This window comes from Rhineura floridana, chromosome 6 (genome assembly GCF_030035675.1).
Source record: "Rhineura floridana isolate rRhiFlo1 chromosome 6, rRhiFlo1.hap2, whole genome shotgun sequence".
Lineage (NCBI taxonomy): Eukaryota > Metazoa > Chordata > Lepidosauria > Squamata > Rhineuridae > Rhineura > Rhineura floridana.
In genome coordinates, this window is record NC_084485.1 from 115317406 (window position 1) to 115342863 (window position 25458).

The 25458-nt window shown below is 42.9% G+C and overlaps 1 protein-coding gene across 10 annotated transcripts in view; it reads right to left on the reverse strand.

The window, feature by feature from the left end:
* Nucleotides 1-3368: 3368 nt before the first annotated feature.
* The window catches only part of DDAH1 (dimethylarginine dimethylaminohydrolase 1), a 194978-nt gene continuing 172888 nt past the window's right edge, over nucleotides 3369-25458 (reverse strand). For all 10 annotated transcript variants that reach the window (XM_061633536.1, XM_061633539.1, XM_061633535.1 and 7 more), the window contains 3 exons: nucleotides 10283-10426; nucleotides 9237-9399; nucleotides 3369-6753 (listed from right to left, as the gene is read on the reverse strand). In XM_061633536.1, coding sequence (XP_061489520.1) covers nucleotides 9283-9399; nucleotides 10283-10426 — 261 coding nt within the window. In that variant the 3' untranslated portion in view covers nucleotides 3369-6753; nucleotides 9237-9282. The remainder of the gene's footprint in view (nucleotides 6754-9236; nucleotides 9400-10282; nucleotides 10427-25458) is intronic.

Consider the following 25458-nt stretch of genomic DNA (forward strand, 5'->3'; position numbering starts at 1 on the left):
GTTTGAAACACAAAAGGATGTCTTCACCATCATAAAGGCTTTGAAATTACTAAAAAATAAATTTGACATAGATTTCTAGGGTGAATAATGAGAGAAATATGATTTTCTAGGTTAGCTTCTCTGTAGAAACAGTAGTAACACAGGAAATTTTATAAATTTGTAGGGCAGTACATTATCTCAGAGAGGAGGTCAAGGCTCCTGCTCCCCTGGTGCATTCACTATAGCTGCCCAATTTCCCTGCTTTGTATGTTTGATAGCATTATCTGTTGGCTACAGGTACGTTCTTAAACCACAAGGGTTTTTTGCCTATTAGTGAATTTCTCTGCTTTTTAATCTGGGAGGTAAGAAGTGGGATCATGTGCAAGTTTATTGAGAATGGATTGATCATTTGCATGCTTATTGAGTTAAATGGGATTTACTCCCCTGCAATCATACTTAGGACATGTGAAACTAGCCATGGGGGGAAGGGAAGGGGAAGAGGGGGATAGGAGCAGCCAGAAGAGAAGGAGGAGGGCAGGTTTCATTATCTGCATGCTTATTCAGTTCAGTCGGATTTACTCCCATGCAATCATGCTTAGGATAGGTGAAACCTGGCCCTGGGGGGAAGAGAAGGAGGATGGAGGGCTCAAGAAGGAAGAGGGGAAGGAGAGGAGAGGGGAGAGGGGTGAGGAGAGGGGAAGAAGACAGAGGGAAGGAGGAGATATAAGGGGAGGGGAGAGGAAAGCAGGTCTGATCATTTGCATGCTTATTGAGTTCAGTGGGATTTTTTCCTGTGCAATCATGCTTAGGATAGGTGAAACACCATGGGGGAGGAGGAGAGGGAGGCAGGGAGGGCAGGTTTGATCATTTGCATGCTTATTGAATTCAATGGGATTTACTCCTGCATGATCATGATTAGGATAGATGAAACTGATGTGGGGGAGGGTCAGGGAGGGGGGAAGTAGGGAAGCGGAGGAAAGGTAGGGGTAGGGAGGAAGGTGCAGGGGAGGGGGAGGAGGGGAGGAGATTGGGTGGGTGAGCACTGAGCAGAGATTGCCCTTTCCTTTTCAAAAGGAAAACACTGTTAACAGTATCATTATTTTCCAGGGTTTCCCCCACCTTTTTATTCCACAGGAGACACGTGTAGTCTCCCACCCAAATTTAAACCAAAGCTGTCCTTGGCCACATCCACACCAGACATTTATTCCACTTTAAACAGTCATGGCTTCCCCCAAAGAATCCTGGGAAGTGAAGTTTGTGAAGGGTGCTGAGAGTTGCTAGGAGGCACCCTCCTCCTCTCACAGAGCTCCTCTCAGCACCCTTCACAAACTATGCTTCTCAGGATTTTTTGGGGGGAAAGCTATGACTGCTTAAAGTGGAATCAGTCTGGCATGGGTGTGGCCCCTTGATTAGCCAAGCCAAACAGCTGTTAGTCTGGCTTTTATAACACTGACAGTTGGTTCTTACTGAGCATGCCTGTGCTATCATAGAGTCCAATGTTAAATGTATTAATTAAAAATCAGACAGGCATTTTAAAAACTTTTAAACTGCAGAGGATGAAGGTCAGAGTGTGGGGCAAGGTCTGTAACAGGATTACAGGTACTCTGTGAACATGGCTGGTTTTTAATTAATTTCAACAAATTATGAGACCACTGACAGAAAAAAGTCCAATAGAGGCTTTTATACAGCCACTCTTGTGGCTGTATAATAATGAACTATTCAGACATGAAGCCTGAAATAGTAATGTCTAGGAAAGGTTTTACCACTTCATTCTACTGTTTGTACAACTAGCCCTGTGTCAATGCCAAGCAAAGGCTTAAATCATTATTTTTTAAATAAAGGTTCAGTGCCTTAGGCCAAAACTGGATAGAAGTGGGACAGCAGCTGAAAATAGCTCCATGTCCCCTTCTGCTTTCCTTGTCCCTACCCATAACATTTAAGGATATTCAATGCAATGATGTTACATAACAAATCTGTAGATATTGTGGGGGAGAATTGGCTTTGGCAGCAGCTCTGCATTAACAGTAGAATCTAGGTCCAGCCTCAGAAAGAAATTTGCTATGCTACAAAGTTGAACTGTAAGCATTGATTCTGGAGCATAGACTCCATATGTTTAACATATGTGTTCATGTTGTGCACCATGAGAAGGGAAATGTACCTGCTGGAAGAATACAAAGTTGACATACAGAGAGAGAGCTCAAGGAGTCCCCCCCCCTTTAAATTCAGAGAAGTCCCATTGTAGCAAGATGGTTCTTGATTCAAGAATGGGTGTGATAGTGATCTCCTGGACCCTAATGACATTCGGGAAAGCTGGCAATCCTAAAACTGTTACATAATCAGGCACAACTATCAATCTTTTAATTTGGGAACCAACCTGGAAACTGATTTTGGAGAGCAATAAAGCTACCTGCCTAGAAAGCCTTTAATGAAAGATCAAAAGCTCAGGAGATGCAACATCACAAAAATCTCTACTCAAGCCTTCAGTTAGAAAGATATATGCATGGTACATTGGAAGTGTTCTGACAACACAGCTTCTATAGTTGGAGAACAGAGACAAAAAAAGCACCAAGAATGCAGACCCTTTGATAGGAAATTCCAGATTTCAGTTGCATGACAAGAAGTCCACCGAAGCTGGTTTAGCACTCCTTATGGCAAGGATTAGAGAAACAATAACAAAACTCCCATCTTTTGGGCTGTGGGGTTTGTGTTTGGGTACACTAACTTCATGTCAATGGTGGCTGGTGCCCATTGGGACTGGTAGGGCAGAAGGCAGGGAGAACCGCAGTAGATGGAGGGGAGTCAATCACAGGTGGATCCAGAGCCAATGAGAGGTGGAGCCAACTAACTGTAGTTTTGTCCCCAACCTCCCGAGTTCCAAAAGGGGCATTACTGAGACTAAGGAGGAGGAGGATGCTGGACTGTGCCCCCCTCTGAACTGGATGCAAGTCGAAAGGCAGGCAGAGGTAGGCTGGTGTGGGGCAGTGCCACACTTGCCCTAATAGACCAGTATCCACTGGTGGAAAACAGGGAGCCCAACAGTAGGTGTAGTCAAAGCCAGTAACAGGCAAAGCTGACTAATTCTAGTTTTGGCCCAATCCTCTTCGCTGCATCCTCCTTTGTTCTACAAAGAAAAAACTGGCTGTGTACACACCTCTTCTGCTTCATACCTCTTCCATTTTTCTTCTTCAGATGGAGAGATGAAGACTTCTTGAAGAGTGGGCTTACACAACCATTTTTATTTTATTTCCCCCCCAGGGAATTGACACAAAATTGTAATTCTTCTACAGTTATTTGCTTTGATTTTTTATAAATTCACTTCCAGATTAATTCCCTATCCAAATGAAATCCTTCCCTTAAGGATCAGCACTGCCTCTTGCATGGATATTTCTCTATTTCACCTTGCAACTTTCATATATATGCATTCTACAGCTTCTGGATTGATTGAAGATGAGCAATACCTGACAGGGGAATAAGATATATCCCATTTTGGGAGTATAATTTCTAATTAAAAGGAAGGGACAGAAGAATTATTAGCCAGAAAGTTTTTAATTATTCTAAAAGGCAACAGAATGGTACTGATGACATTTCCCAGTTTACATTTCTTGGATTCCCAACGTAGTTACATCAAACAGTTTCATTTGTACTTTCCTTATTACTTGGTTAGCTGAACTTCCTGATATTACACCTCAACCACTAGCCAGAAGTAGCACTGGAAAATGGTTGACTTAACCAGGAAGTTGATAAAATACTCAGACTGTATGTCAGCCCCTGGAGATTTCCTACCACTGCTTTTGTTAGATACTACCCTCTTTCTTTGAAATACTACAACAGGATTCATGAGAACACAATTGTCTATTCTTGTGTGTATGTGCAGTGAAAAAACATATGACTAAGGCCATAAGTGTGTTGCAGAATTTGCCATAACAATTATTTCTTTCAATTGAATTCCATAGTAAACATTCACACAAGTAAAAGTTAGAAAAATCAGATATTTAGAGTTAGATATTCATTGTCCCAAGCACAACAACCTGAATGCTTAGATAGTCATGGCAGCCTGCTGGAAGACAACTCTCTTCCTTATTCAGAGGAACACACCACAGTAAAAGTAAAAAACTCTTTAGCTAGAACTCCCACATTCTCTTTTTCACTGCCAAACCTTCCCAGGAAGTTTAGTGTTGGCTCTCAGAAGAACTCTGCTGATCAAATGAAAATTTAAAACAAAACATTAATTCCATAAACGTAAAGCATAATAGGTGAAGGCAAGATAAAGAAGAAATTTGTTAACATCATTTGCTAAGACTCACTACATGGGTGTCAGCACATTAAGCTTGAGAGTCATATAAACACATGAATTATTTTTAGAACATGATTTATATAAGACTTACTTAGGAGCTACCTGAATTTCCAGTGGATAAACAAAGAGGCCACTGTCTCAGCTTCTAGGATATACTCACAAGTGGTTTAAGCCTTGCTGAAATTCAAGACTACCAGAATAAAATCCCTAGTGAATCCTCCTCTGCAGCAACATTTTTTCCCCTAGGTGCCACCTGCAGTTTGCAATGGATTCTGCTCACAATTATTTTCAAATGCACGTCCATGGCATAAGCTGTAACGTGATACTTTGGAGCAATAAACACAGTACATTTTACACTGCAGCTGATGCTGTGAAAAAGACTACACAGAAGCCCAGGTTCATGATGCTATTGAATTTCCTTTTTAGTTACCTATAATACGGATTTTTGGAAGAGAGCAAGGGAAGAGTAATGGGGGGGGGACAAAGGAGAAAAAGAAAAATTAGGCAATACCTACAGGGAGACACAGAACAAAAGAAAAAAGGGCAGAGATGATTAAAACTGGGCTGATTCTTGCATTACTCTTAACACAGGTTTTAGAACCAATGTCAGCTTTTGATGTTCATTAGAGACATTTGCAATGTGAGTATTCTGGCCAATACAGATTTCACATTTACGTTAAAATAGATTGAAGCAAGAACTAATATAAGCCACAAGTATGATAACACCCTATGTAAATTTCAATCCCAACAGATGCATTCAGAAAAGCAACCCACCTAATGAAGGTGCAAAGACCTTGTTATAATGAGCAAGCATCCACAAATCAAGGGAAAACTTGAGGTCAGCAAAGTGTAACTGTCCCATTTGAGGGCATGAAATCCCTCTTATTACACACCTGTCCCTGGTTAAAGGCATTGTGTTATTCCGAGCTATTTCTCTCCCAGCTATGGCTGAGTCTGAGGGCCAAAATAGAAGTCACATGGCAGGCACATATAGACCCATTCCTTTTGCCAGTGAAAAGTAGCTGTGCAAAGCGTCAAGTCCAAGTGGATGAATAAGCAGAAGAGAGAATGCTTAACCCTTTCACTTCTAACCATTCTCCTCTCCTCCCCGCTCACAAAGAAAAACTCTTCTCATATTGGTTTTCCACCCACAGGAGAAAATACAGTACCATATTTTTCCCCAGAAGGCGTAAAAACTGTTGGAGGGCAATATTGAGCATAAAAGCAATCAGTGGGCAGGAGTCAATTAGCCCCTTCCCTCTGCCATTCTTCTTTTCTAATATGAACCTTTCCATAGTTTTGTTGTTGTCTCTAAAGCCTATTTTTGGTCATAAGTACCAGGGCTGTGTAATTGATTAAACCAAATCTTGAATCCCAAGCTAAATCGAGGTGCCTCAGGACAATTCATGCTGAACACAGGGTGGGACAGGATAGCCCAGGGTCACTTTGAGGTGTAGTGGGCTTGCCTTGAATTGCCTCAGAGCTCCAAGGGGATCCCCCAAATCCCAGGCTGTTTCAACGATGAAACTAGAAATCAGACAGACAGCATGTAAAGAAAGTGGCAGGGTGGGGAGAGGGTAAGGTGGGAGGAGAGCTGGATTTTACTTATTGACAAGCTCTCCTTCCAATCCAGATCTTAAAATGCTAGAGTAGGGAGAGGGTGTGAGAGAGGTGGGTTTTGCTTATTGAAACAGCCCCTCTTGCTTCCCATCCAGGGCTAGAAAATCTAATCTGGTTGATACATAAGAAATTTAACTTAACCTGAGAAGCTCATATTACAAAGGGTGAGTGATATAAAATACAAGTATTCCCAGAGGAAAAATTGAGATTCCTGTATGAGGCATTCTAATTGTATTTTTCTGTAAATTACTCTACATTTAAAACATCTTTTCCCCAGTTCTAGACTAACAGAATGAGTATGATACATATATTGTATACGTGTTTTTTCTGCATATATAGAGGATATATACATTTTTTGTGTATATATACTGTGTATATATGTTGTTATATGCCTTTAAGTCAATTACAACTTATGGCGACCCTATGAATCAGCAACCTCCAATAGCATCTGTTAGAAACCACCCTGTTCAGTTCTTCTAAGTTCAGGTCTGTGGCTTCCTTTATGGAATCAATCCATCTTGTTTGGTCTTCCTCTTTTTCTACTCCCTTCTGTTTTTCCCAGTCTTTTGTAGTGAATCCTGTCTTCTTATTATGTGTCCAAAGTATGATAACCCCAGTTTCATCATTTTAGCTTCTAGTGATAGTTCTGGTTTAATTTTATAAGTGCAAACGGACATCCTTGATTTTCACTCTATAGATCATATTGTTGATGTTGTTATTAATATTGTCCATTGAAGAAGACCTGATAAAGGTTGAAATATGTTTGGCTACACACTTAGTCTAAGATTAGACTATCTTGATAGTATGCATTGTTCTTTTGCAAAGTCTGCACAATAGGACTCCCTTGTGAAGTTGGCATGCTAGGATACATAAGACAGTGAGAAATCATGTTTGTTATGCAAGCTTTCCATCTCTCTCTATGTTTGTATTGACATTTTAATTGTATATTTTGGTTGTTTTACGTTATGTTCAATTGTGTTATTAAATTTATATTAAAATACATTAATTTTAATAACAGTATATTACTTACCCAATTTTGTAGTTCAGCTAGAAAATCTAATCCAACACTCTTCAGACACAGTGCTGGGGTGGGGGATGGTGAAGTCTTAAAACCATGAGTTTTTTTCCCCCCCACTGACATCACTCTTTGTTAGTTCGAGAGAACACTTTAGAGAATTTGGTGATCAGAGTTTGTCTGGTAGTTAGTTAATATTATTCAGCTTGTCTTGTTTTATCCTCCATCCTTACCCCACTAATACTGAGCCTTATAACTGTTTTGTTTCCATCCTTTCCAGTCAATTAGTCCCATCCTTCCTTATAGTAATAACATTTAAAAATGTTTGTGGTCTATGCCTTATCTTAGCTATGTAGTCAGTGTGTCCCCCTTTGGCCCCATTTTTGTAGGTTTTGCATAGCCGTGTCTTCTCTTGCCGTGGGTGTGCATGCCAGTATGTCTTTCCAGTAGTATCCTACCCAGCCTTTCTTTCTGTTAGTAGTTATTTTCTATTAGTGGTTTTATTATTCAGATTGTCTTGTTTTATCTTCCTTTCCCTACAACTACTCAGTCTTGTATCTCTTTGTTTTCCAGTGCTTTCCAGATCAAGCATTCCTGCTCACTCTTATGGTAAAAATTATTTAAAAAATGGTTTGTAACACAAACATAGTCAGTGCAGTAGCACACATCACACAGCACATAAGATGAGGCATATGCATAGCATCCATGGTGCCAGCAGAGGCAAAAGTGGCAGAGGTGCAGGCAGTAGCCAAAGCACCACTGGCCAGACTCCCCCAGTCAGGTTAGTCTATCCTGCTCGTGGTGGTGGAAGCTGAGAAGGATCCCTTAGACTGCTCTTCCCTAAGTAGCAGCAATAGTCAGCAGAGTGCTGGGGAGCATCAAAAGCAGCAGCAAGCATACCGTCCACCATTGCCATCAGATACCTCCTCTGATGTCCCTACTCCTCCTGTGATGATCCCCAGACTGAAAACAGCAGCAAGTCTAATTCATCACCACAGACGTGGCAGAGCATTGTGCAGGACCACTTTGAGGTGGGAGTGGATCCCAGCACTGCTACCTGCCATCATCGCAAGCGGGCAGTGTTCAGGGATATCGCATTACAGTACCAGCAGCCTGCTCCTGCATTTAAGAGGCAGAATTAATCTGTCTTGCTTGGGACAGAGGCAGACATGCCCCAGCAGTCAGATAGCAAGGGCAAGAAGGCAGTGCATGAAGGAGCAAGGAGAACTGAGTCCTCTGCCAGCTCTCAGTCTCCCACCCCCCAAGAGCCTTGGGTAAGCAATAAAAGAGGACATCGGCTGAGGGAAGTATGGAGCCTAGCTGCCTGCCGCTGCTCTGTACACCTGGCCACCTTGCTGCCTTTCAGTTCAACTCTGCACTTATGAGACACCTCCTAGTGCCCACCAGGCAAGTGTGTCATCTCTCTTTCTTAGCTACCTGGGAGAATGAGCTGCACCCTTCAAGTGATTTGTTTTTTAAAATCTTCATGGAGCAGGCCAAACAGGAAACCCTCTGGAGCTACTTATCTGAAATTTGGCTGGGTTAAAACCCTCTGTACCTATGTGAAAAATTGGAAAGTTATGGCTGTTTTGGTTTCCCAATGCAAATCAATGGGATTTCCAAAAATTTGATCACAATCCAGATCTGGTGGTCGGGCTGGGGCCAGATTATCTCAGTCAGGTCTGAATCCAAGACAGATCAATGGGAAAGAAGTTGACAAAACCCTCATGGAAGCATCATGAAGTTCCTGTGACAGAGTTACCATTGGCAGAACCAAGAGTTGAACCATTGGCTCCTAACATCTGTGTTACATTTGGGCATAAGGGTGTACTTCAGCACCATATTACTAGATGCAAAATACCTTCACAAAGCTGGTTTGTGAAAGAGGATCAATTAAAAAAAGTTATACTTTCTCCAGCAACTGGCCATAAGTCCTTAAGGAGACTTGCTTGCCTTATGCTTTTGGAACCTAGCGCCTAAGAGATGCTTTGGGAGTAATATGTACACAAAATAAATATACATCTGATCACTGTAATATATTTCGACATAGGTCTTAAGATTTGTGTCTTTTAAAAGTAATGTTAGAAGTGGACCCTACTTCTGGTTCCTAGATCAGTTTCACACCAACTATATAAACCACTAATCATCATAATGGTCTTCTGTAAGCCCAGACAAACATGCAGCAGAGTCCTTTTACATCAGAAAAAGTATACACACACACACCTTAATTACCACCTGAAGGGGCACCATTGTAAACTAAGATTAGTAGCACAGTGGTACAAGTAGATTGTCAAGAAAACCAATAAAAGTGGATACAGATTCATCTACCTTGCATGTTCATTATTGCCAGTTACAAGGGAGGGAGTCTGTAAACTCATAATGGTGAACTTTTATTAATAAGGACAGAACAACAAGTGAGTGCCCCATCTACTTTTTCTAGCTCTGTGTTCGCTATAGGGATCAACATGTGGTCCTTCAGTTTTTCGAAGACCTATTCAGGAAAAAGAAAAGAAAAAGGTGTTATGTTTATGAATTTCTTATTCTCACAGAAGTGGTTTCTTCAATAAGAGGTTGCAGTAATAATTTGTTTTATTCCAGATTGACTTATGCCACATACAGACACTAGTCTACAGCTCTCAGATCACAATGGGAGCACATATTTCAGTCTGATGAGGTCCTAAAATGAGCCCTTTTTGGAAGTACTTTCTGGATGACTGGAAAAGCCTCTCTCATTCCAACAAATTGTTAACATTGGAAAGAGTGATATGAGGAAATGATTCATCAGAGAAAAAGAGCAAGTGTACTATGGAGAGAATCAAGGAAGGAGTTATACAAATATCAGGTTGTGAAAATCATTGCATGTGTTAGCATCAGTTCTAGAACTGATTAAATGGAAGAACAATTTTAAAGTAGCAGCGAGCATCCCAGCCTACATTATGAATTCTTTACCCTACTAAAAGGCAGGGATACTGGAAGGTATTAAAGATTTACTAAGGAGCAAGAACTGTAATTAGGTCTCCTTATGCTTCAGTCATGAAATTACAGAAACAAGACAAATAAAAAGACTTTGCACTTGGGCATATGCTTGGGAATGGCAGCCTTTGTACCTTCATCTAGAGCAGCTAAGAGACGCTCTTGGAACTCCAGTACAAGCCCCATTGCCTACAACTCTCACTGGCTCCATGCATGCTCATCTCCACCATTATGCCTCATCTCATTCTTTTCTTTTTTATGCACAAAAATATTTTTAAAAAATTGGTAGTATTTGGAGGCCTGGTTAAAAATATGTTCCCCTCCCTCCCCTACACAGCCATTCTTAATTTAACATTGATCACCACCTTATAGGAACAGGCGACTATTCTATTTGCTTTTACCTTTGCACTTTCTGGATATTCTTCAGGGGCTCGGTGCAACAAAATATTTCCTTTGCCAGGAATGTTTAAATATACACAGTTTGCTGCAGCATCATCAGGAACTGTAAGCTTGTCATAGCGATGATCACTCATCTGCTGCATGGTCTGTTATGAAAAGTTAAGATGGAGACAGGTTTAATCACCTGTAAAAAAATGGGTTTGTCTGGGAAGGGGGTTACAAAAAATAATCACATAAAACATACTGTTGCCCCAGAGATGTGTTTAATTTATACCAGGAGACCTCTTACCTAGTAACAAGCACTTCATGTGACCCAGCAAAGTCACAATGAATTTTTGGACAATTTAGGCCTGCTTATTTAAGACTTCTGGGGGGGGGAGCAGAAGAGGGACAAATATGTACAAAAATAAGTTCCAAGATGCTTAGCATATCTACAAGACTGTCTGGAAAATGTTAAACCTAAATTTGCAGACACCCTCAGAGTTTTAAAATCTAAGGTTGGCTGCTTTAATTCGTACCTTCTTTGAGAGATCTCTCTGTAAAATTAAGGTAAACAATATTTAAATAATTGTGAGGTAACAGACCATCATAATTCATGGCACTGTAAGGTAAGCAAACTAAGGCAAATGCTATATTAGGCTGCATTAACAGGAGTATAGTTTCCAAATCGCGTGAAGTACTAGTTCCCCTCTATTCAGCACTGGTTAGGCCTCATCTTGAATACTGCTTCCAGTTCTGGTCTCCGCACTTCAAGGAGGATGCAGAAAAACTGGAACAGGTTCAGAGGAGGGCAACAAGGATGATCAGGGGACTGGAAACAAAGCCCTATGAGGAGAGACAGAAAGAACTGGGCATGTTTAGCCTGGAGAAGAGTACACTGAGGGGAGATATGATAGCACTCTTCAAGTACATGAAAGGTTGTCACATAGAGGGCCAGGATCTCTTCTCGATCGTCCGAGAGTGCAGGACATGGAATAATGGGCTCAAGTTCCAGGCAGCCAGATTTCGACTGGACATCAGGAAAAACTTCCTGTTAGAGCCATACGACAATGGAACCAATTACCTAGACAGGTAGTCGGCTCTCCGACACTGGAGGCATTCAAGAGGCAGGTGGACAGCCATCTGTTGGGAATGCTTTGATTTGGATTCCTGCATTGTGCAGGGGGTTGGACTTGATGGCCTTATAGGCCCCTTCCAACTCTACTATTCTATGATTCTAATATATATCCTGCTCTAAATACCATGATCACAATCACACTCCATTTCCACCAGTGGCACAAACACATGCTCCAGCTATTCTTACTTACCAGGAAGTCTTATAATCTGGTACCTATTTCACTCTTTTTGTTTTGTCCGTTTTGCATTTTGGAAAGACCTTAGAACTTTTCTTTCAGACCTTTCCATTTTCTTTTAGAGTGCACTGGATTTGCCATACTTGAGGATTCAGCTGATTCCCTCATCAGTCTCTAGAAGTTAAATCTATGAGGATGGGCATAAAAGTACTGACATCAAGTCTTCTCGGTTTTACAACTGAATTAACAGATGAGTATGAGTACAAGTGAAATGAATGCTGTTAGTTCAAGTTGTCAGTCTTGTCTTTTCCAGCCTGCTCATCTGTTTCTCCTCTTCAGCTGGGGAGCCACTACTGGACAATGCTTAAGATGGAATCCTTCCAGATGTTGTGTGAACTTTCTGCAGTTAGAGGTTGAGGAGAGGTTTGTGGAAGGGGCAGCAAAAGAGGGTATGGGAGGGGGCAAGACACCTTGCAACAACATTTGATTTGCTGCTATGTTCATCTATCAGCTGTATGTTCTGAGGCTGTAGAGCCCACAGATAGCCTGGCAGTCAGGAGGCAATAGTAAAAACCAGGATCAAAGAAGAGAATAGTTCACGTTATGATATCTGCAAGAAGAGACAGGCAGCCCATATAGGTACAGAGTTCATGAGAAGCAAGAGAGTGAGACAGAAGGCTTGCAGGACCATGGACAGATCATTAGGTGCAAGGAACCTTTTCCAACTAGACTGTACCAATCATGTCTTCTCACCTCTGAAGGTCCACAAAAGTCGGGAAACATTTTCTGCAATTTTTGGAAGTGGCAGGAGAAAAACTGCAAAATTTTCAGAGGGGCAGAGAGCTTACCAGGAAAGCAGCAATATCAACACAGGCTTTCCCTTTCTTCTCTTCCAAACAACCTGGCAGCCCTGTCTCTCCCTCCCCCCCATGCTTCCCTAAACAATGCTATGTCCTGATGTCGCATTGTTCGAGGTGCACTGTTGGGTGGGGGACCAGAGTGGCAGCAGGAATGAGACATGTATTGGGTAGAGATTGGACCATTGGTCTCACCTGAAGGGTGATTTTCATGAGGATGGCCATCACTGCGGGTTGTAGCTCCACCTATCGTGCAAAGGCAAGAATGTTTTTGAAGTCAAGACTAGGGGCGTCAAGCCCCTCCCACTCTCCAGTTCATTCGCAGCGAGTCTATAGAGAAAAATCTAAAAATACAAGGACAGGGCCAACAGGCTTGCCAGCAGGAAAATAACATGCCTAATAACATGACTCTAACATAGCGATATAACAGAACTAGTAGTCTTGACTTCACTAGTAACTTTAAATACAATAGCGTAACAGTAATATATAACATCTTAGTAAAATATCTATACATCCTCCAACTGGGAGGGTCGTGATGGCCGTCCTCATATGAAAATCACCCTTCAGGTGAGACCAATGGTCCATTTTCCATATGAGGCCGGCCATCACTGCGGGATGTACCAAAGCAGCCCATAAGAGGGAGGGACCACCCACATGCTAATCATCATTAAGAACCTGTTGCAACACTCGTCTGCCAAAAGAGGCATCGGCAGAGGCATAACGATCTATTTTATAATGCCTGATAAACGAGTGAGGGGTAGACCAAACAGCAGCCCTGCAGATATCAGCAACAGGAGCGTTGGTAGCAAAAGCAGCCGTAGTGGCCGCTGACCTAGTTGAATGAGCCGTTATACTAGCTGGAACTGGAAGTTTAAGGGACTCATATGCTAAGGTAATACATGCCCTTAGCCAGCAAGATAAGGTAGAATTGGCTACTTTATGCCCCACAGACCTTGGATGAAAGGATATAAACAGAGACTCCGTTCGTCGAATCTCTTGGGTCCTAGACAGGTAGGTCTTGAGAGCCCTCCGAACATCCAACAAATGCCAAGCCTTCTCCAGAGGATGAACAGGAGTCGGGCAAAATGAAGGCAGTACAATGTCCTGATTGCAATGGAAAACTGAATTGACCTTAGGATGGAAGGAAGGATCAGTTTTCAACACAACAGAGTCCTTGTGAAAGACACAGAGATGGCGAGCAGAAGACAATGCGCCCAGTTCTGAAACTCGTCTGGCAGAAGTGATGGCGACCAGGAACAAGACCTTGAAGGACAGTAGACGTAAAGGCACAGCCCTAATGGGTTCAAACGGAGGGCGTTGTAAAGCTTGTAGGACCTTGGACAGACTCCATGAAGGAAAACGATGGACTACAGCCGGTGAACATAAAGCAGTGCCTCTGAGGAAGCGTTTAATGAACGGATGTGAGGAAATAGGGGCACCAGTGGAGGAGACTGAAAGAATGGACGAAAGAGTGGACACATGTTGACGTAGAGTGTTGGGTCTGAGTCCCATCATAAAACCGCTATGGAGATATTGCAGCACCTGATGCACAGTGGCCTGGGATGGATCACAGTGTTGAGCCTGGCACCACTTAGAGAAAGCCACCCAAGTATGTTAATAAATACGGGTGGTAGATGGCCGTCTCGAGGATAAGATAATATCAATAACAGCGTCAGACAGTCCAGCCGACCTCAAATGTCCCCGTTCAAAAGCCACGCTGTTAGATTGAGCCAAGTGGGATCCTGATGCCATACTGGACCCTGGGATAGAAGATCTGGCCTGACTGGAAGTGTCCAGGGATCTGTCACCGACATTGCAAGAAGATCCGAGAACCGCGGTCGGCGTGGCCAATATGGTGCTATCAGAACCAACTGTGCCCTCTCGCTCCGCGCCTTCCGCAGTGTTTTGGCTAACAGCGGTATGGGAGGGAAGGGGTACAAAAGACCGTCTGGCCACGGTATGGACAGAGCATCCACTGCTTCCGCTGCTGTGTCCAGGTATCTGGCAAAGTACCTGGGAAGCTGGTAATTGCGACTGGAAGCAAACAAGTCGATCGAGAAGACACCGAACCAACGCTGGAGACGCTGGAATATGGTCGGATGAAGTTTCCATTCTCCCGGAATGAGCTGTTGTCTGCTGAGCCAGTCTGCTGTCACATTCCAAATCCCTCTGAGATGCTCTGCTTTTAGGGATTGTAGATGTTGTTCTGCCCAGACGAAGATGAGGGAAGCTAGGTCCTGCAGAGGACGGGACCTGGTGCCCCCCTGTCTGTTCAAATGTGATTTTACACATGTGTTGTCCGTTCGAATGAGGACATGGTCCAAAGGGAACAGAGACTGAAAATGAAGTAGAGCTAGGTGGACCGCCTTGAGCTCCAGCCAATTTATGTTCTGAGTCTGCTCTGCTGTGGACCAAACTCCCTGAACGTACTGGGAGTTGCAGTGTGCTCCCCAGCCGATGAGACTGGCATCCGTGGTGACAACAGTCCTGCGAGGTTCTCTGAATGGAGTGCCTCTGGAAAGATGTTGGACCCTCATCCACCAGCGGAATGAAAGGCGCAGTGTGGGGCTCAGAGGAACTGTGCGATGATTGGAGTTGGCAATGTCCTGTTGAAAAGGCAACAAAACTGAAGGTGGAGAGAGTGGGCTCGAGCCCATGGCACAATGTGGATGGTAGAGATGAACATTCCGAGCGCCCTGGCTAGAAGCATGACGTCTGCGGTTGTTTGTTGCATCAAAGACCTCACGATGTTTGTGATGGCAGTTATGCGATCTGGAGACAGAAACACCATTGCCTGCAGGGTGTCCAACATTGCCCCTAGATGTAGTAGGCATTGGGTCGGTTGAAGATGGCTTTTGTCAAAGTTGACAAGCCAGCCGTAGGCCTCTGCCCTGGAAATGTCGGTTCCAGGTTCCCCTGAAAGAACTGGAGTCATAGGATCGGAAGTCGCGGCCTCGTCCTCCTGGCCGCGTTCCTCGAAAGGGCTGGTTAGTACGGAAAGAGGGAAATCGCCTGAAAGGTCTATGATCGATGTTCTTGACAGTGGCCAAGACCGGTTTGTGAGCGTCTTTGGGATCAACCAGCACTGCCTTTAGAGCTTCCTCGCCGAAGAGCAAAGATCCAGCGTAAGGAGCTCTAGAAAGATTCACTCTGGCTGTAGAGTCAGCTTGCCAGTGGCGAAGCCAGAGGGTCCGTCGAGCGACTATTTGAGCCGTCATGGCTTGTGCCCCTAGTTGAGTGGCATCCAAAGTGGCATCAGCCACAAATGCCGCTGTCTTGTGCAACTTAATCAATGATCGTCTGAGAGAAACAGGAACAGGGGTAGGGTCCTCTAGCATATCATCCAGCCACATCATTGCTGCCCTGGAGAAGACGGAAGCTGATGCGGAGGCTCGCATGGAGAAGGCAGTGGCCTCATGATTTTTGTGGAGAGCGAAGTCTAATCTTCGCTCAGTAGCATCCTTTAGTTGGGATTCTCCTTCGCTAGGCAAAAGAGATCGCGAAACTAGGCTAGCGATCGGCTCGTCTATGCCGGGAACGGCCAGCTTGGAGGCAAATTCAGGAGCCAGGGAGTAAAGCTTGTCAGCCAGGTTTTTGAAGCGGCGAGTTTGGAATGGATGAGACCATTCTTCGGTGGCCAGTTTAGCGATGGGATCCGGCACCAGGATGTAATGCTCAGTAGGTGCAGGGGATGTGAGAACCCTGGCCCCTTTAATAGCTGGAGCGGCAGCTGTTGGGGGCGCAGCTTGGAGACCAAGGGTGTTAACTACCCTGCGAGCTAGAGGTTGATAGTCTTAGTTGCCTTAGATGGTTGTGGCTTGGCTGTCTGAGACATGTCTGGCTGTTCCGCCATCTTATATTCACTATGGGTGCAGTACACGGCCACAGCAGGGGCAGAATGTAGAGACCCGAACAGGCACAGTACGCGACCACAGAGGGGGTAGAATGCACTGGCAGATGGCTAAGTACACGGCCACAGAGGGGGCAGAATGTACGATGGTAACAGCATCAATATGATGCAGACTAGACTTCGGGCTAAGTACACGGCCACAGAGGGGGCAGAATGTACGATGGTAACAGCGTCAATATAATGCAGACTAGACTTCAGGCTTGGTACACGGCCACAGAGGGGGCAGAATGTACGATGGTAACAGCGTCAATATAATGCAGTCTAGACTTCAGGCTTGGTACACGGCCACAGAGGGGGCAGAATGTACGATGGTAACAGCGTCAATATAATGCAGACTAGACTGCAGGTTTGGTACACGGCCACAGAGGGGGCAGAATGTACAGTACAGAGCGCCCTGGTACACGGCGGAGGGGCAGAATGTACAGTTCAAAGAAGTTGTTGTTTGTACAGGAGCAACTGGTTGTGCAGAGCAAACAGCAGCGGAGGTACGTTCAGTAGCTGCAGAGGGCTAATGTTGCAAGAGGCAGCAGTATAAGGCAGTGAGAGAGGAACTCTTGTAGAGCTAACTAGTCCTATCTGAAAACTCACATACAAGACAGCCTTCTCAAGGTAAGAAACCCCCTTTGTTTAGTTCAGGAGAGACGAAAACAAAAAGGGCGGGAAAAAACGGGACAATCAAGATGGTGTCCGTAAAGGGAGCGGAAAAAGAGCACTTAAAATGGCGGAGGAAGCGGAGTAATGGCGGGCGCTGAGGTGCGACAGCGAACTGACTGAAAGGCTGTCTAGCGCCGTCTCGAGAGTGTGCGATAGCCATGTGAGGAAGGCACAATCGCGGCTCGTAATAGTTAGCACCGTAGCAGATAAGGGAGTCGGTAGCGGAAGCAGCCGCCGACGACTACAGAGACTTTCGCGGCGAGACTTAAAGCCACAAGTCTGGGAAGCAGTTCAACGAATAAAAATCTCCAAGGTGAGAGCCGCAGCCGCAGGCTCCCAGAGTGAATTTTAAAGGCACGTCCGCGAGGCAAACCGCCGCGGCAGAGCTCGGGACGGCAGCGAAAAACAAACAACCTCCTAGGGGAAGTGAGGCAGGGAGCTGCAGCCGCAAGCTCCCGCTAAGGCTGGAGAGAACCGCAACCGCGGTCTCTCTAAGATCTAAGGCTAAATAAGCCGGGGAAAGAAAACGGCCCCGGCCAGGGAGAACCCCCCCCGAAGGGAATTCCCCAGGAATTTCAAACAAACAGTGTTAAAGACAAGACAGAGGAAAGGGAAGCACTTGGATACACACAAACGACAATACCCTCACGCCCTGTCATACAAAGACAAACGAACACAAAAGACTTAGCTAAATGCTACGCTATAGAAATCTCAATCTTGTTCGTACGAAGGCAAGAATGAACTGGAGAGTGGGAGGGGCTTGACGCCCCTAGTCTTAACTTCAAAAACATTATTGCCTTCGCACGATAGGTGGAGCTACAACCCGCAGTGATGGCTGGCCTCATATGGAAAATTTATCAGTTTTGGCATAAGCAGTATGTGGGACTTAAGATCTTTTCTCACCTTTGGTTAAATGGATGCTAATGGGAGTGACTGATCATCTTTTCCATGTTTGGCTCATCCATTAGTGAGAGTGGGGTTTGGGCACAGGGGGATACCTGGAGGGGCTGTGGGGCTCAGGCCTCCTCTAGATTCTTCTGGTAGGACTCCGCCCCCCTCACTGGGCAGCCGTTGCCAGGTGGTATTGATAGGTTCACATGATGGATGCAGTAACAACAGCAGCTGCAGCACAGGACTGCCCTGCCTCTCTGTTGTGTGATACTACAATTTCCATGGTTCTTTGGGGCTTTGTTCCTGTTTGCCAGTGTTTATTTGTTTGTGCCTTAAAGAGCCTATGGTTCTCACAAGTTGGCATGGTTCTTAACCCTGGCTCCACTTACTTTCTTTGGAGCAACAGACTGCAAGGACTCAGATGGGCCCAGCAGACTGCAAAGCTGTAAAGAAGACTGAACTAGGTAAGTCAAGAGCCTCCATAATATTAAATATAAATAAATTCTTCAAAGTATTTTACAGGGTCAGTAACCATTTTGTCACAGCTGGGGTGGGTTCTCTCAGTCACCATTAAAAACAGCAAAGAGGCTGTCGGACTTTAATGTCTGTTTTTATTATAGCATAAGCTTTTGTAGGCTAGAGCATATATAAATAGGGTTTTCATGGTAAGCGGTATTCACCATTGCCTTCCTCTGAGGCTGAGTGGCAGCGACTGGCCCAAGGTCACCCAGTGAGCTTCATGGCTATGTGGGGATTTGAACCCTGCTCTCCCAGGTCATAGTCCAACACCTTAACCACTACACCACACTGGCTCTCATACATACATACATACATACATACATATGAGTTTTAAATAAGTTTTTACAATAAACAAAGAAACAAACAATCATAAACAATCTTATTTTCTTATTGTTTTTAGTCTAACTGGAGTCACCTTGAGATTGTTTTGAAGTTAAGCTCTTGTGTTGGGCTGGCATACAAAAACATATATATTTTAAATAAATACAGTTAGTCTTTAGAGTGCCACAGACTCTATGGTTTTTTCCCGATACTACAGACTAAAATGGCTAAGCCTCTCCTATCTTTATATGCAATTTTGACCAAAAAAGTCAAACATTTAAAGCAAAGATTAAGGCAGAGTGGTTATAAAAGAGGGTTTTTGTCAGCTAACGTGAGCTTGTTCAGCTGGCCAGCTTGACCCAACATGAGATAGACTTATCCCTAGTCTTAAAACGGCAGGGGTTTTTTTGATCAATGAATATACTCAGGTCTAGAGTAGTTGCAATTGTGGTTCTCCTCCTGCACAATCCTGATATTTCCCTTTGAACTGTGTTCAGTCCACCATTCTCACCAATTTGCCATGGATAATTTTGTCATTAAAAGCAGAAAGTCCATTCTGAGGTTGATGCTTCCAACTGGGGAAAATACACCTACAACATCCTATAGTGGAGACCTGAATGCAGGGCCAAAAGGAATCTCCACTACTTCTTCCTTAGCAAGAAACTTAGCTAAGGGGGAGGGAAAGTCTTCAAAGATGAGAGCTGCTAATATGCCAAAATACTTGGAAAAGAACCTATGATTGCTTCTCATATGATTTGTTAACAAAGTATATTGTGACATCTGTTGCTCAGCAACAAATGACATGAATGCTCCTCTTCCAAACATATCAAGAAACAAGTTTAGGAGGGGGGATGGGATTGTTTGAATTTTTTTTTTGAAATTTCACAATTTCAAAATATTTTAAAAAATTGTTTGCATTGTTGATTAAAAGTGAAAGGTGGTATTTCAGCTGTCTGAAGATATTTGTTAAAGCCAAATGTGTTTTACAAGTTGAAATAATACAGCAGAAATAAGCACCAGTAAGTTTGATAGTGCTTACTCCCAGGTAACTATGCACAGGATTGCAGTCATGCCCCATAAACTTAATTATGATATTTTATTAGTAGCTTGTTTGTTTTGAATGTCTTTATTAAAGTGGTGTTTTTAAGCAGCGTGTTAGAAGAGCAAGTTATATAAAATCCCAGTGGCATGACTCTGGATTTTCCTTGGGTGCATTACTATGGGGGCTATCATTATGCACTTCACTATTGTTAGGAACTTCCCCAAAATGTGCTTGCACTCATAGGAATCTTGGTTAACAGTCTGAAATGAAAAGAAGATTGCCACTACTTTGAACTCTGTACAATGCTCAGAAATTGAGTCAGTGAACAATAATGGTTTTGCACTCTGCACTGGCTCAGAGACTACAAACATGCCTTTACCAAGTAAAGGGACCCACGATGTGATAATTTAGTCAATTCATATTGCTAAGTCACACTTTTTAATAAAGAAGAAACAAGACTCATGAAAATGAATGGCCAGGAAAATTAAAATGTTCCCCTACAGCCTCAAGTTTTTCTGTGTTACCTTTCTTCATGTCAAATTTATGTCCATTTATTATTTTGCATAGAGACTAACTCGTTCGTCCTATGTATACTTGCATTTGCTGCCCTGGGCTCGTGCTGGGAGAAAGGGTAGGATATAAATCTAATAAATAAAGAAATATCTTAAAGTGACCATCCTAACAACAAATTTCAAAGACAGGACACAGTGGGATACCACTGAGATACCACTATAAGCACTAGCCTGCACCCACCTTTTCCTCGGTTCCCCCCCCCAAAAAAAATTAAAAAGTCTGCTCCCCTGGGTTTGGGCCCAATTCTGTGAGATGGTTGGATGGCTTGGGGTCTCTTATAAGGGAAACTGGGAATACTGAACATTTTTGTGCCTTTGTCTTTCTTTGTTTTTAGAGTTTCTGCTCTTTTTTATTCTTGGTTTTATTTTGATGATTTTTTGAGGGGTCAAACTTCATTGAAATCCTTTTCAAGATAGTATTCAGATTTAGTTATTATTAATAATAATATTAACAAATAAGAACAGTAATAAAAAGAAATGTACAACTTAAAAATGAGATGATCCTCTGATAGATTATATATTAATACAGTATACAGAATAGGAAGCTCTATAGTACAGCAATGTACTCGCAAAATGGTACACATATCTTCCAGCAGTTCTTTTGTATATCTATATATAATAGCTTCAGTGCAGCCTGAATAATAAATAACCTGTGGAGAATATGAAAATATGAAAGTGAAGTGCAAAATGTCATGTATTCCTGAAGAAATGTCATCAGTGTATTCTGAACTCTGAAGCCAAGAAGTCCATATGGATTTCCAGGGCTGCATCTATTTCCCTAACAGAACAAACATATATGGCTAGAATATAATACTATCTTATGCCTAAATACTTAGTAAAACCTCCATTGTGTCCTGCCAGAAGTCGAGAGATTCACACTCAGACTATGGTTTTTTCTCTTTTTATTAAAGTAACAGATATAGCCAAAGCAGTTTACCTCATTAACTTAGCTACTCTTTCTAGGAACTCAGCTCTGCGCTAGCACTGAGTAAGCATGACTTTGCAAGTCTAAGACATTGACTCAGCAACCAGGTGCCCCCTCCCCAGTCAGCTTAAGTAGGCTTGGATCGCGTGAGCAAACGAAGACTCCACCTCAGCTCTGACTGATGAACTTCCTGCCTCAAACGCCTCCAAGCGTGGTGCAAAGGTGGTTTGATCTCAACTTCCCCCTCTGATGGAGGGGGGCTGCTAACAGTAAGTTCAGGCATGAAAAGCTAGGCAGTGCTTGGCTGGGAAACGTCTGATGTGTAAGGCTGAGTCTCTGGCGTGGGCGTGTCCAACTGGAGAACATCCGATGGGCCAGGTGGTGCTTCTACAGGGGGGTTAGGAGCTGAGGGGACTGAGCTGTCAAAGATGGGGGCTGGGGCACCCTGGAGTCCACCTCCTGCCTGCCCCCTCCTCCTTGGGTTCCCAGTCCAAATCCTCATCATCTGTTTCGCCCTCATCTACCTGCCCCCTCCCTGCCTGGCTCACAACACCTTGTGAGGAAACATTTTCTTTTTCCCTCTCTCTCTCATTCTCACACACAAATGCACACCCCGCACCCCATTTACAGACTCATCCCACACCCCATATATCTATTTCCCTAGAGGTGGCCTTGTTAGTCTCTTGCAACAAAAACAACAAACAGTCTTGTGGCACATTAAAGACTAAAATTTTGTTATGGCGTAAGTGTTCATCCACAAAAACTAATTACATAATATATTTGTTAGTTAAAAACAAGAAAGAGTCCTGTAGCACCTGAAGACTATCTACTGGCTGTTGCCACAACTTCCACAGCAACTTGTGCATTTCCATTCGTTTCTAAAATGGAGCTATAACACTTACAGTGCAATCCTGTACATGTTTACTCAGAAGTAAATCCACTAAGTTCAGTAAACTTGCTCCTAGGTAACTGTGAATAGGATTAAGCCTAAGCAGGCAATATCACATGTCCTCCACGAAAGTTAAATCTTCAATTTCAATTCCTCAGAATGAAGTGATAAGTTGAGCTGCTATAATTCTGGGCTATGTCCCTTCAGAGTGCAGAAAGAAGCACTGGTATTTTTAAAAAAAAAAATAGCAAAAATCTCTGCAGTAAACCAGTGCAGAGTGTTGTACAAAACAGTTCTCCCTGATATGCTAATCCTTTATGTGGTAGTAAGCACTACTGGATTCAGTGGGACTTACTTCTGTGTAAACATGCATAGCATCACATTGTAAGCTCCATAAATGTGAACACCTCAACAAACCTAATACAGCCACTATGCTCAGGTGCAGTAAACTTCTGATTATCAGATACTGAGAACAAGCAAGAAAATATCTGGCAGGCCATTGTAGGATACAGAACGCTGAGCTAGATTATCCTTAGAACAAATTCATGCTCTTATATGCCTTAATATTTAACACCAATTAAATAGATCAATCTAAACATCAAACAAGTAGGATGATGAATTATGCAAAGTTTGTAAATATATGCAAATATCTTTCCTTTGCAAAATTTTTATCATATATTTTAACTTTTCTTGGTACAACATTTGGATTGCTTTGGTTGAGAATTAATACAGAATATATTAGATCTGTTCATACTAAATCTATCTAGGTTCCATTTAAGGTCAGTTATTAAAAGGTGTTATTAAAAGGCCTCTGTGGCGCAGAGTGGTAAGCGGCGGTAACGCAGCCAAAACTCTGCTCATGGCCGGAGTTCGATTCCAACAGAAGGAGGAAGTCGAATCTCTGGTAAAAGGGGTCGAGGTCCACTCAGCCTTCCATCCATCCGTGGTCGGTAAAATGAGTACCCGACATATGCTGGGGGGTAAAGAAAGGCCGGGGAAGGAACTGGCAATCCCACCCCATATATACGGTCTGCCTAGTAAACGTTGCAAGACGGCACCCTAAGAGTCAGAAACGACTCACACTATAAGTGCGGGGACACCTTTACCTTTTATTAAAAGGTGTATAATTTATTATAGTGGCATCACAATACTGGTATTAGTGCAGAAAGAACCTGTGATTGGATCTGGTCTGACACAGTGAAGTGTCTGAATCTTGAAGGGAAAAAGATAAAAACCTGTTGTTGTACTTTTTTATGGAAGCAGTTGCTCAACTCTCAAGAATGTATTTTGATTCAGTTGCAATCATTTAAACAGAAGGCACAGAAACCAGACACCTTTTGCTTTTGTTTACAATATGCAATGCTTCTTTGGAAAATGTAACCCAATGTTGAGCAATAATTTCTGAGAGACATAAGGCCCCAGGTGTAATAGCAAATTAAACCAAGACCGAACTCTGGAGTAATAGAAGGCAGTTAGGAAGCACATAGGATATTAAAAATCCAGAGATGTGACAGTTGTGTTAATCTAAACACAAAGATAGAAAATAGCAAAGTGAATCTTTGTATTGTATACTATTCCATATTCCATGTTCCAAGATAGAAAATAGCGAAGTGAATCTTTGTGTTGTATACTATTCCATAGTTTGCATCTGTGGAAAAATATCAAACCAAGAAGTTAAAGGCCTTTTCAAAGACTTTACTGGTCTCAGAAGCCATATTTAAAATTGGGGGTTCCAGGATTGGCCCACAGCAGTTCTTAAAAATCTGTGACCTGAGGGATAACATATGGACAATGGAAATTATCCTGTACCAGGTCACATTATTTCTCCATCTGACACAGTACTGTGCATGACTAACAGCAGCTCTCCAGCTACCTGATCCTTTTAATTGGTGACTGAACCAGGGATCACCTTTTACATATGCAAACCATGTGCTCTACCACTATAGGTAGTGGCTTAATCTGTGCAGCATCTCTCAGCTCTGGTCAAATGAGAGAACTGCAGGAAAGCAGCCTCAGTAGTCAATGAAGCCTCTTGGGCAAGAGCAGGTACTTGTTGTATAAGTGCTTCTAGGCCCGACCTTTTCACCCATGTGAGCATTGAAGAGCTGTTACTGTCTACAGACTTGTCTTTGCCACACATTTGACAGCTCAGGAGCCACATCTGACAGTGAGAAATTCTGCACAGATGATCCATCTGTACATGGTTGCATTGCGTGTTATGTTGTTGGTGTTCTGAGAACAAAACATTTATACTTGCTCTTCTCCACCATACCTATGAAGATACACTTTAAGCAAGTGTACAAATTGGGCTTAAGCACAAAGACAAAGCTCATATGCTGAGGCTTCCTGAAGTATAAAGTAGCATAAGTATAAATGCTCTAAAATCTCATCTCAAATTTAATCCTCTAGGAGACAGTAATCTTTTAAATATATGCATGTGTTAGAAGATGAAATAGAAGGAATATTCAAGGAATAGCAGGGAAACATGAAGTGTATGCAAAATGTATAGTTATGTCTGTATGAAACTATTGTGAACCCAAAATGATGTTAAATGATATTATTTCTAAGGAAAAATAAATTCTTTGTCCAGCAGTTTGCTGTTTGGTCCCTTTTCAGGCAAGGGTCAATGGAGAAATAAAAAGGCAAACACTTTAGAAATACTAAATATCAGTATTTTGTCTCTAATGTAACACCTACAGGTCTACGTAAGAGGAATCACATCCATGTGGTGCAGGAATGGCTTTGCTAACTACAAGTATAATTGAAGAATGCTGATTTAAAAATTGCTATTTTTGAGAGTTCTTTATTGGCTCAGAATGCTTTGTGCATGTCTCTCTTCCCACTAGAAAGGTTATGAGATGCATGCATGTTCTCACACCACCATTTAGTGTGGGGGCTGGGAAGGCAGCACAATGCCTGGTAATCACGAGCAAGGATAATTCATTTATGGCTAAAGCCTTCTGCCAAGAGACTCTCCCACCCTACTGCTCATCTGCATACAAGCCTCCACCCCAGTCATTCCTTGTCTGGATTGGGCTGCACATGAGGGATGCATGTCTTTGGGGCATACATGACTTTTTCATACTAGGAAATTCCAGGTCCAATTGACTACTCACAACTGGAGCCAAGGTACAGTTCTGTAAATTACAGGTCCATTTTTTACAATTTTAGTCTATCAACCACAGTTTCATCAAGATAAGGATTTCAACAATTAACTTCTGAACATGCACCAACAATGCTGCTGGCTTTGAGTGCCTAGTATAATGAATGTAGACTGCACAAGCGCAAACATGGGACATATACTCA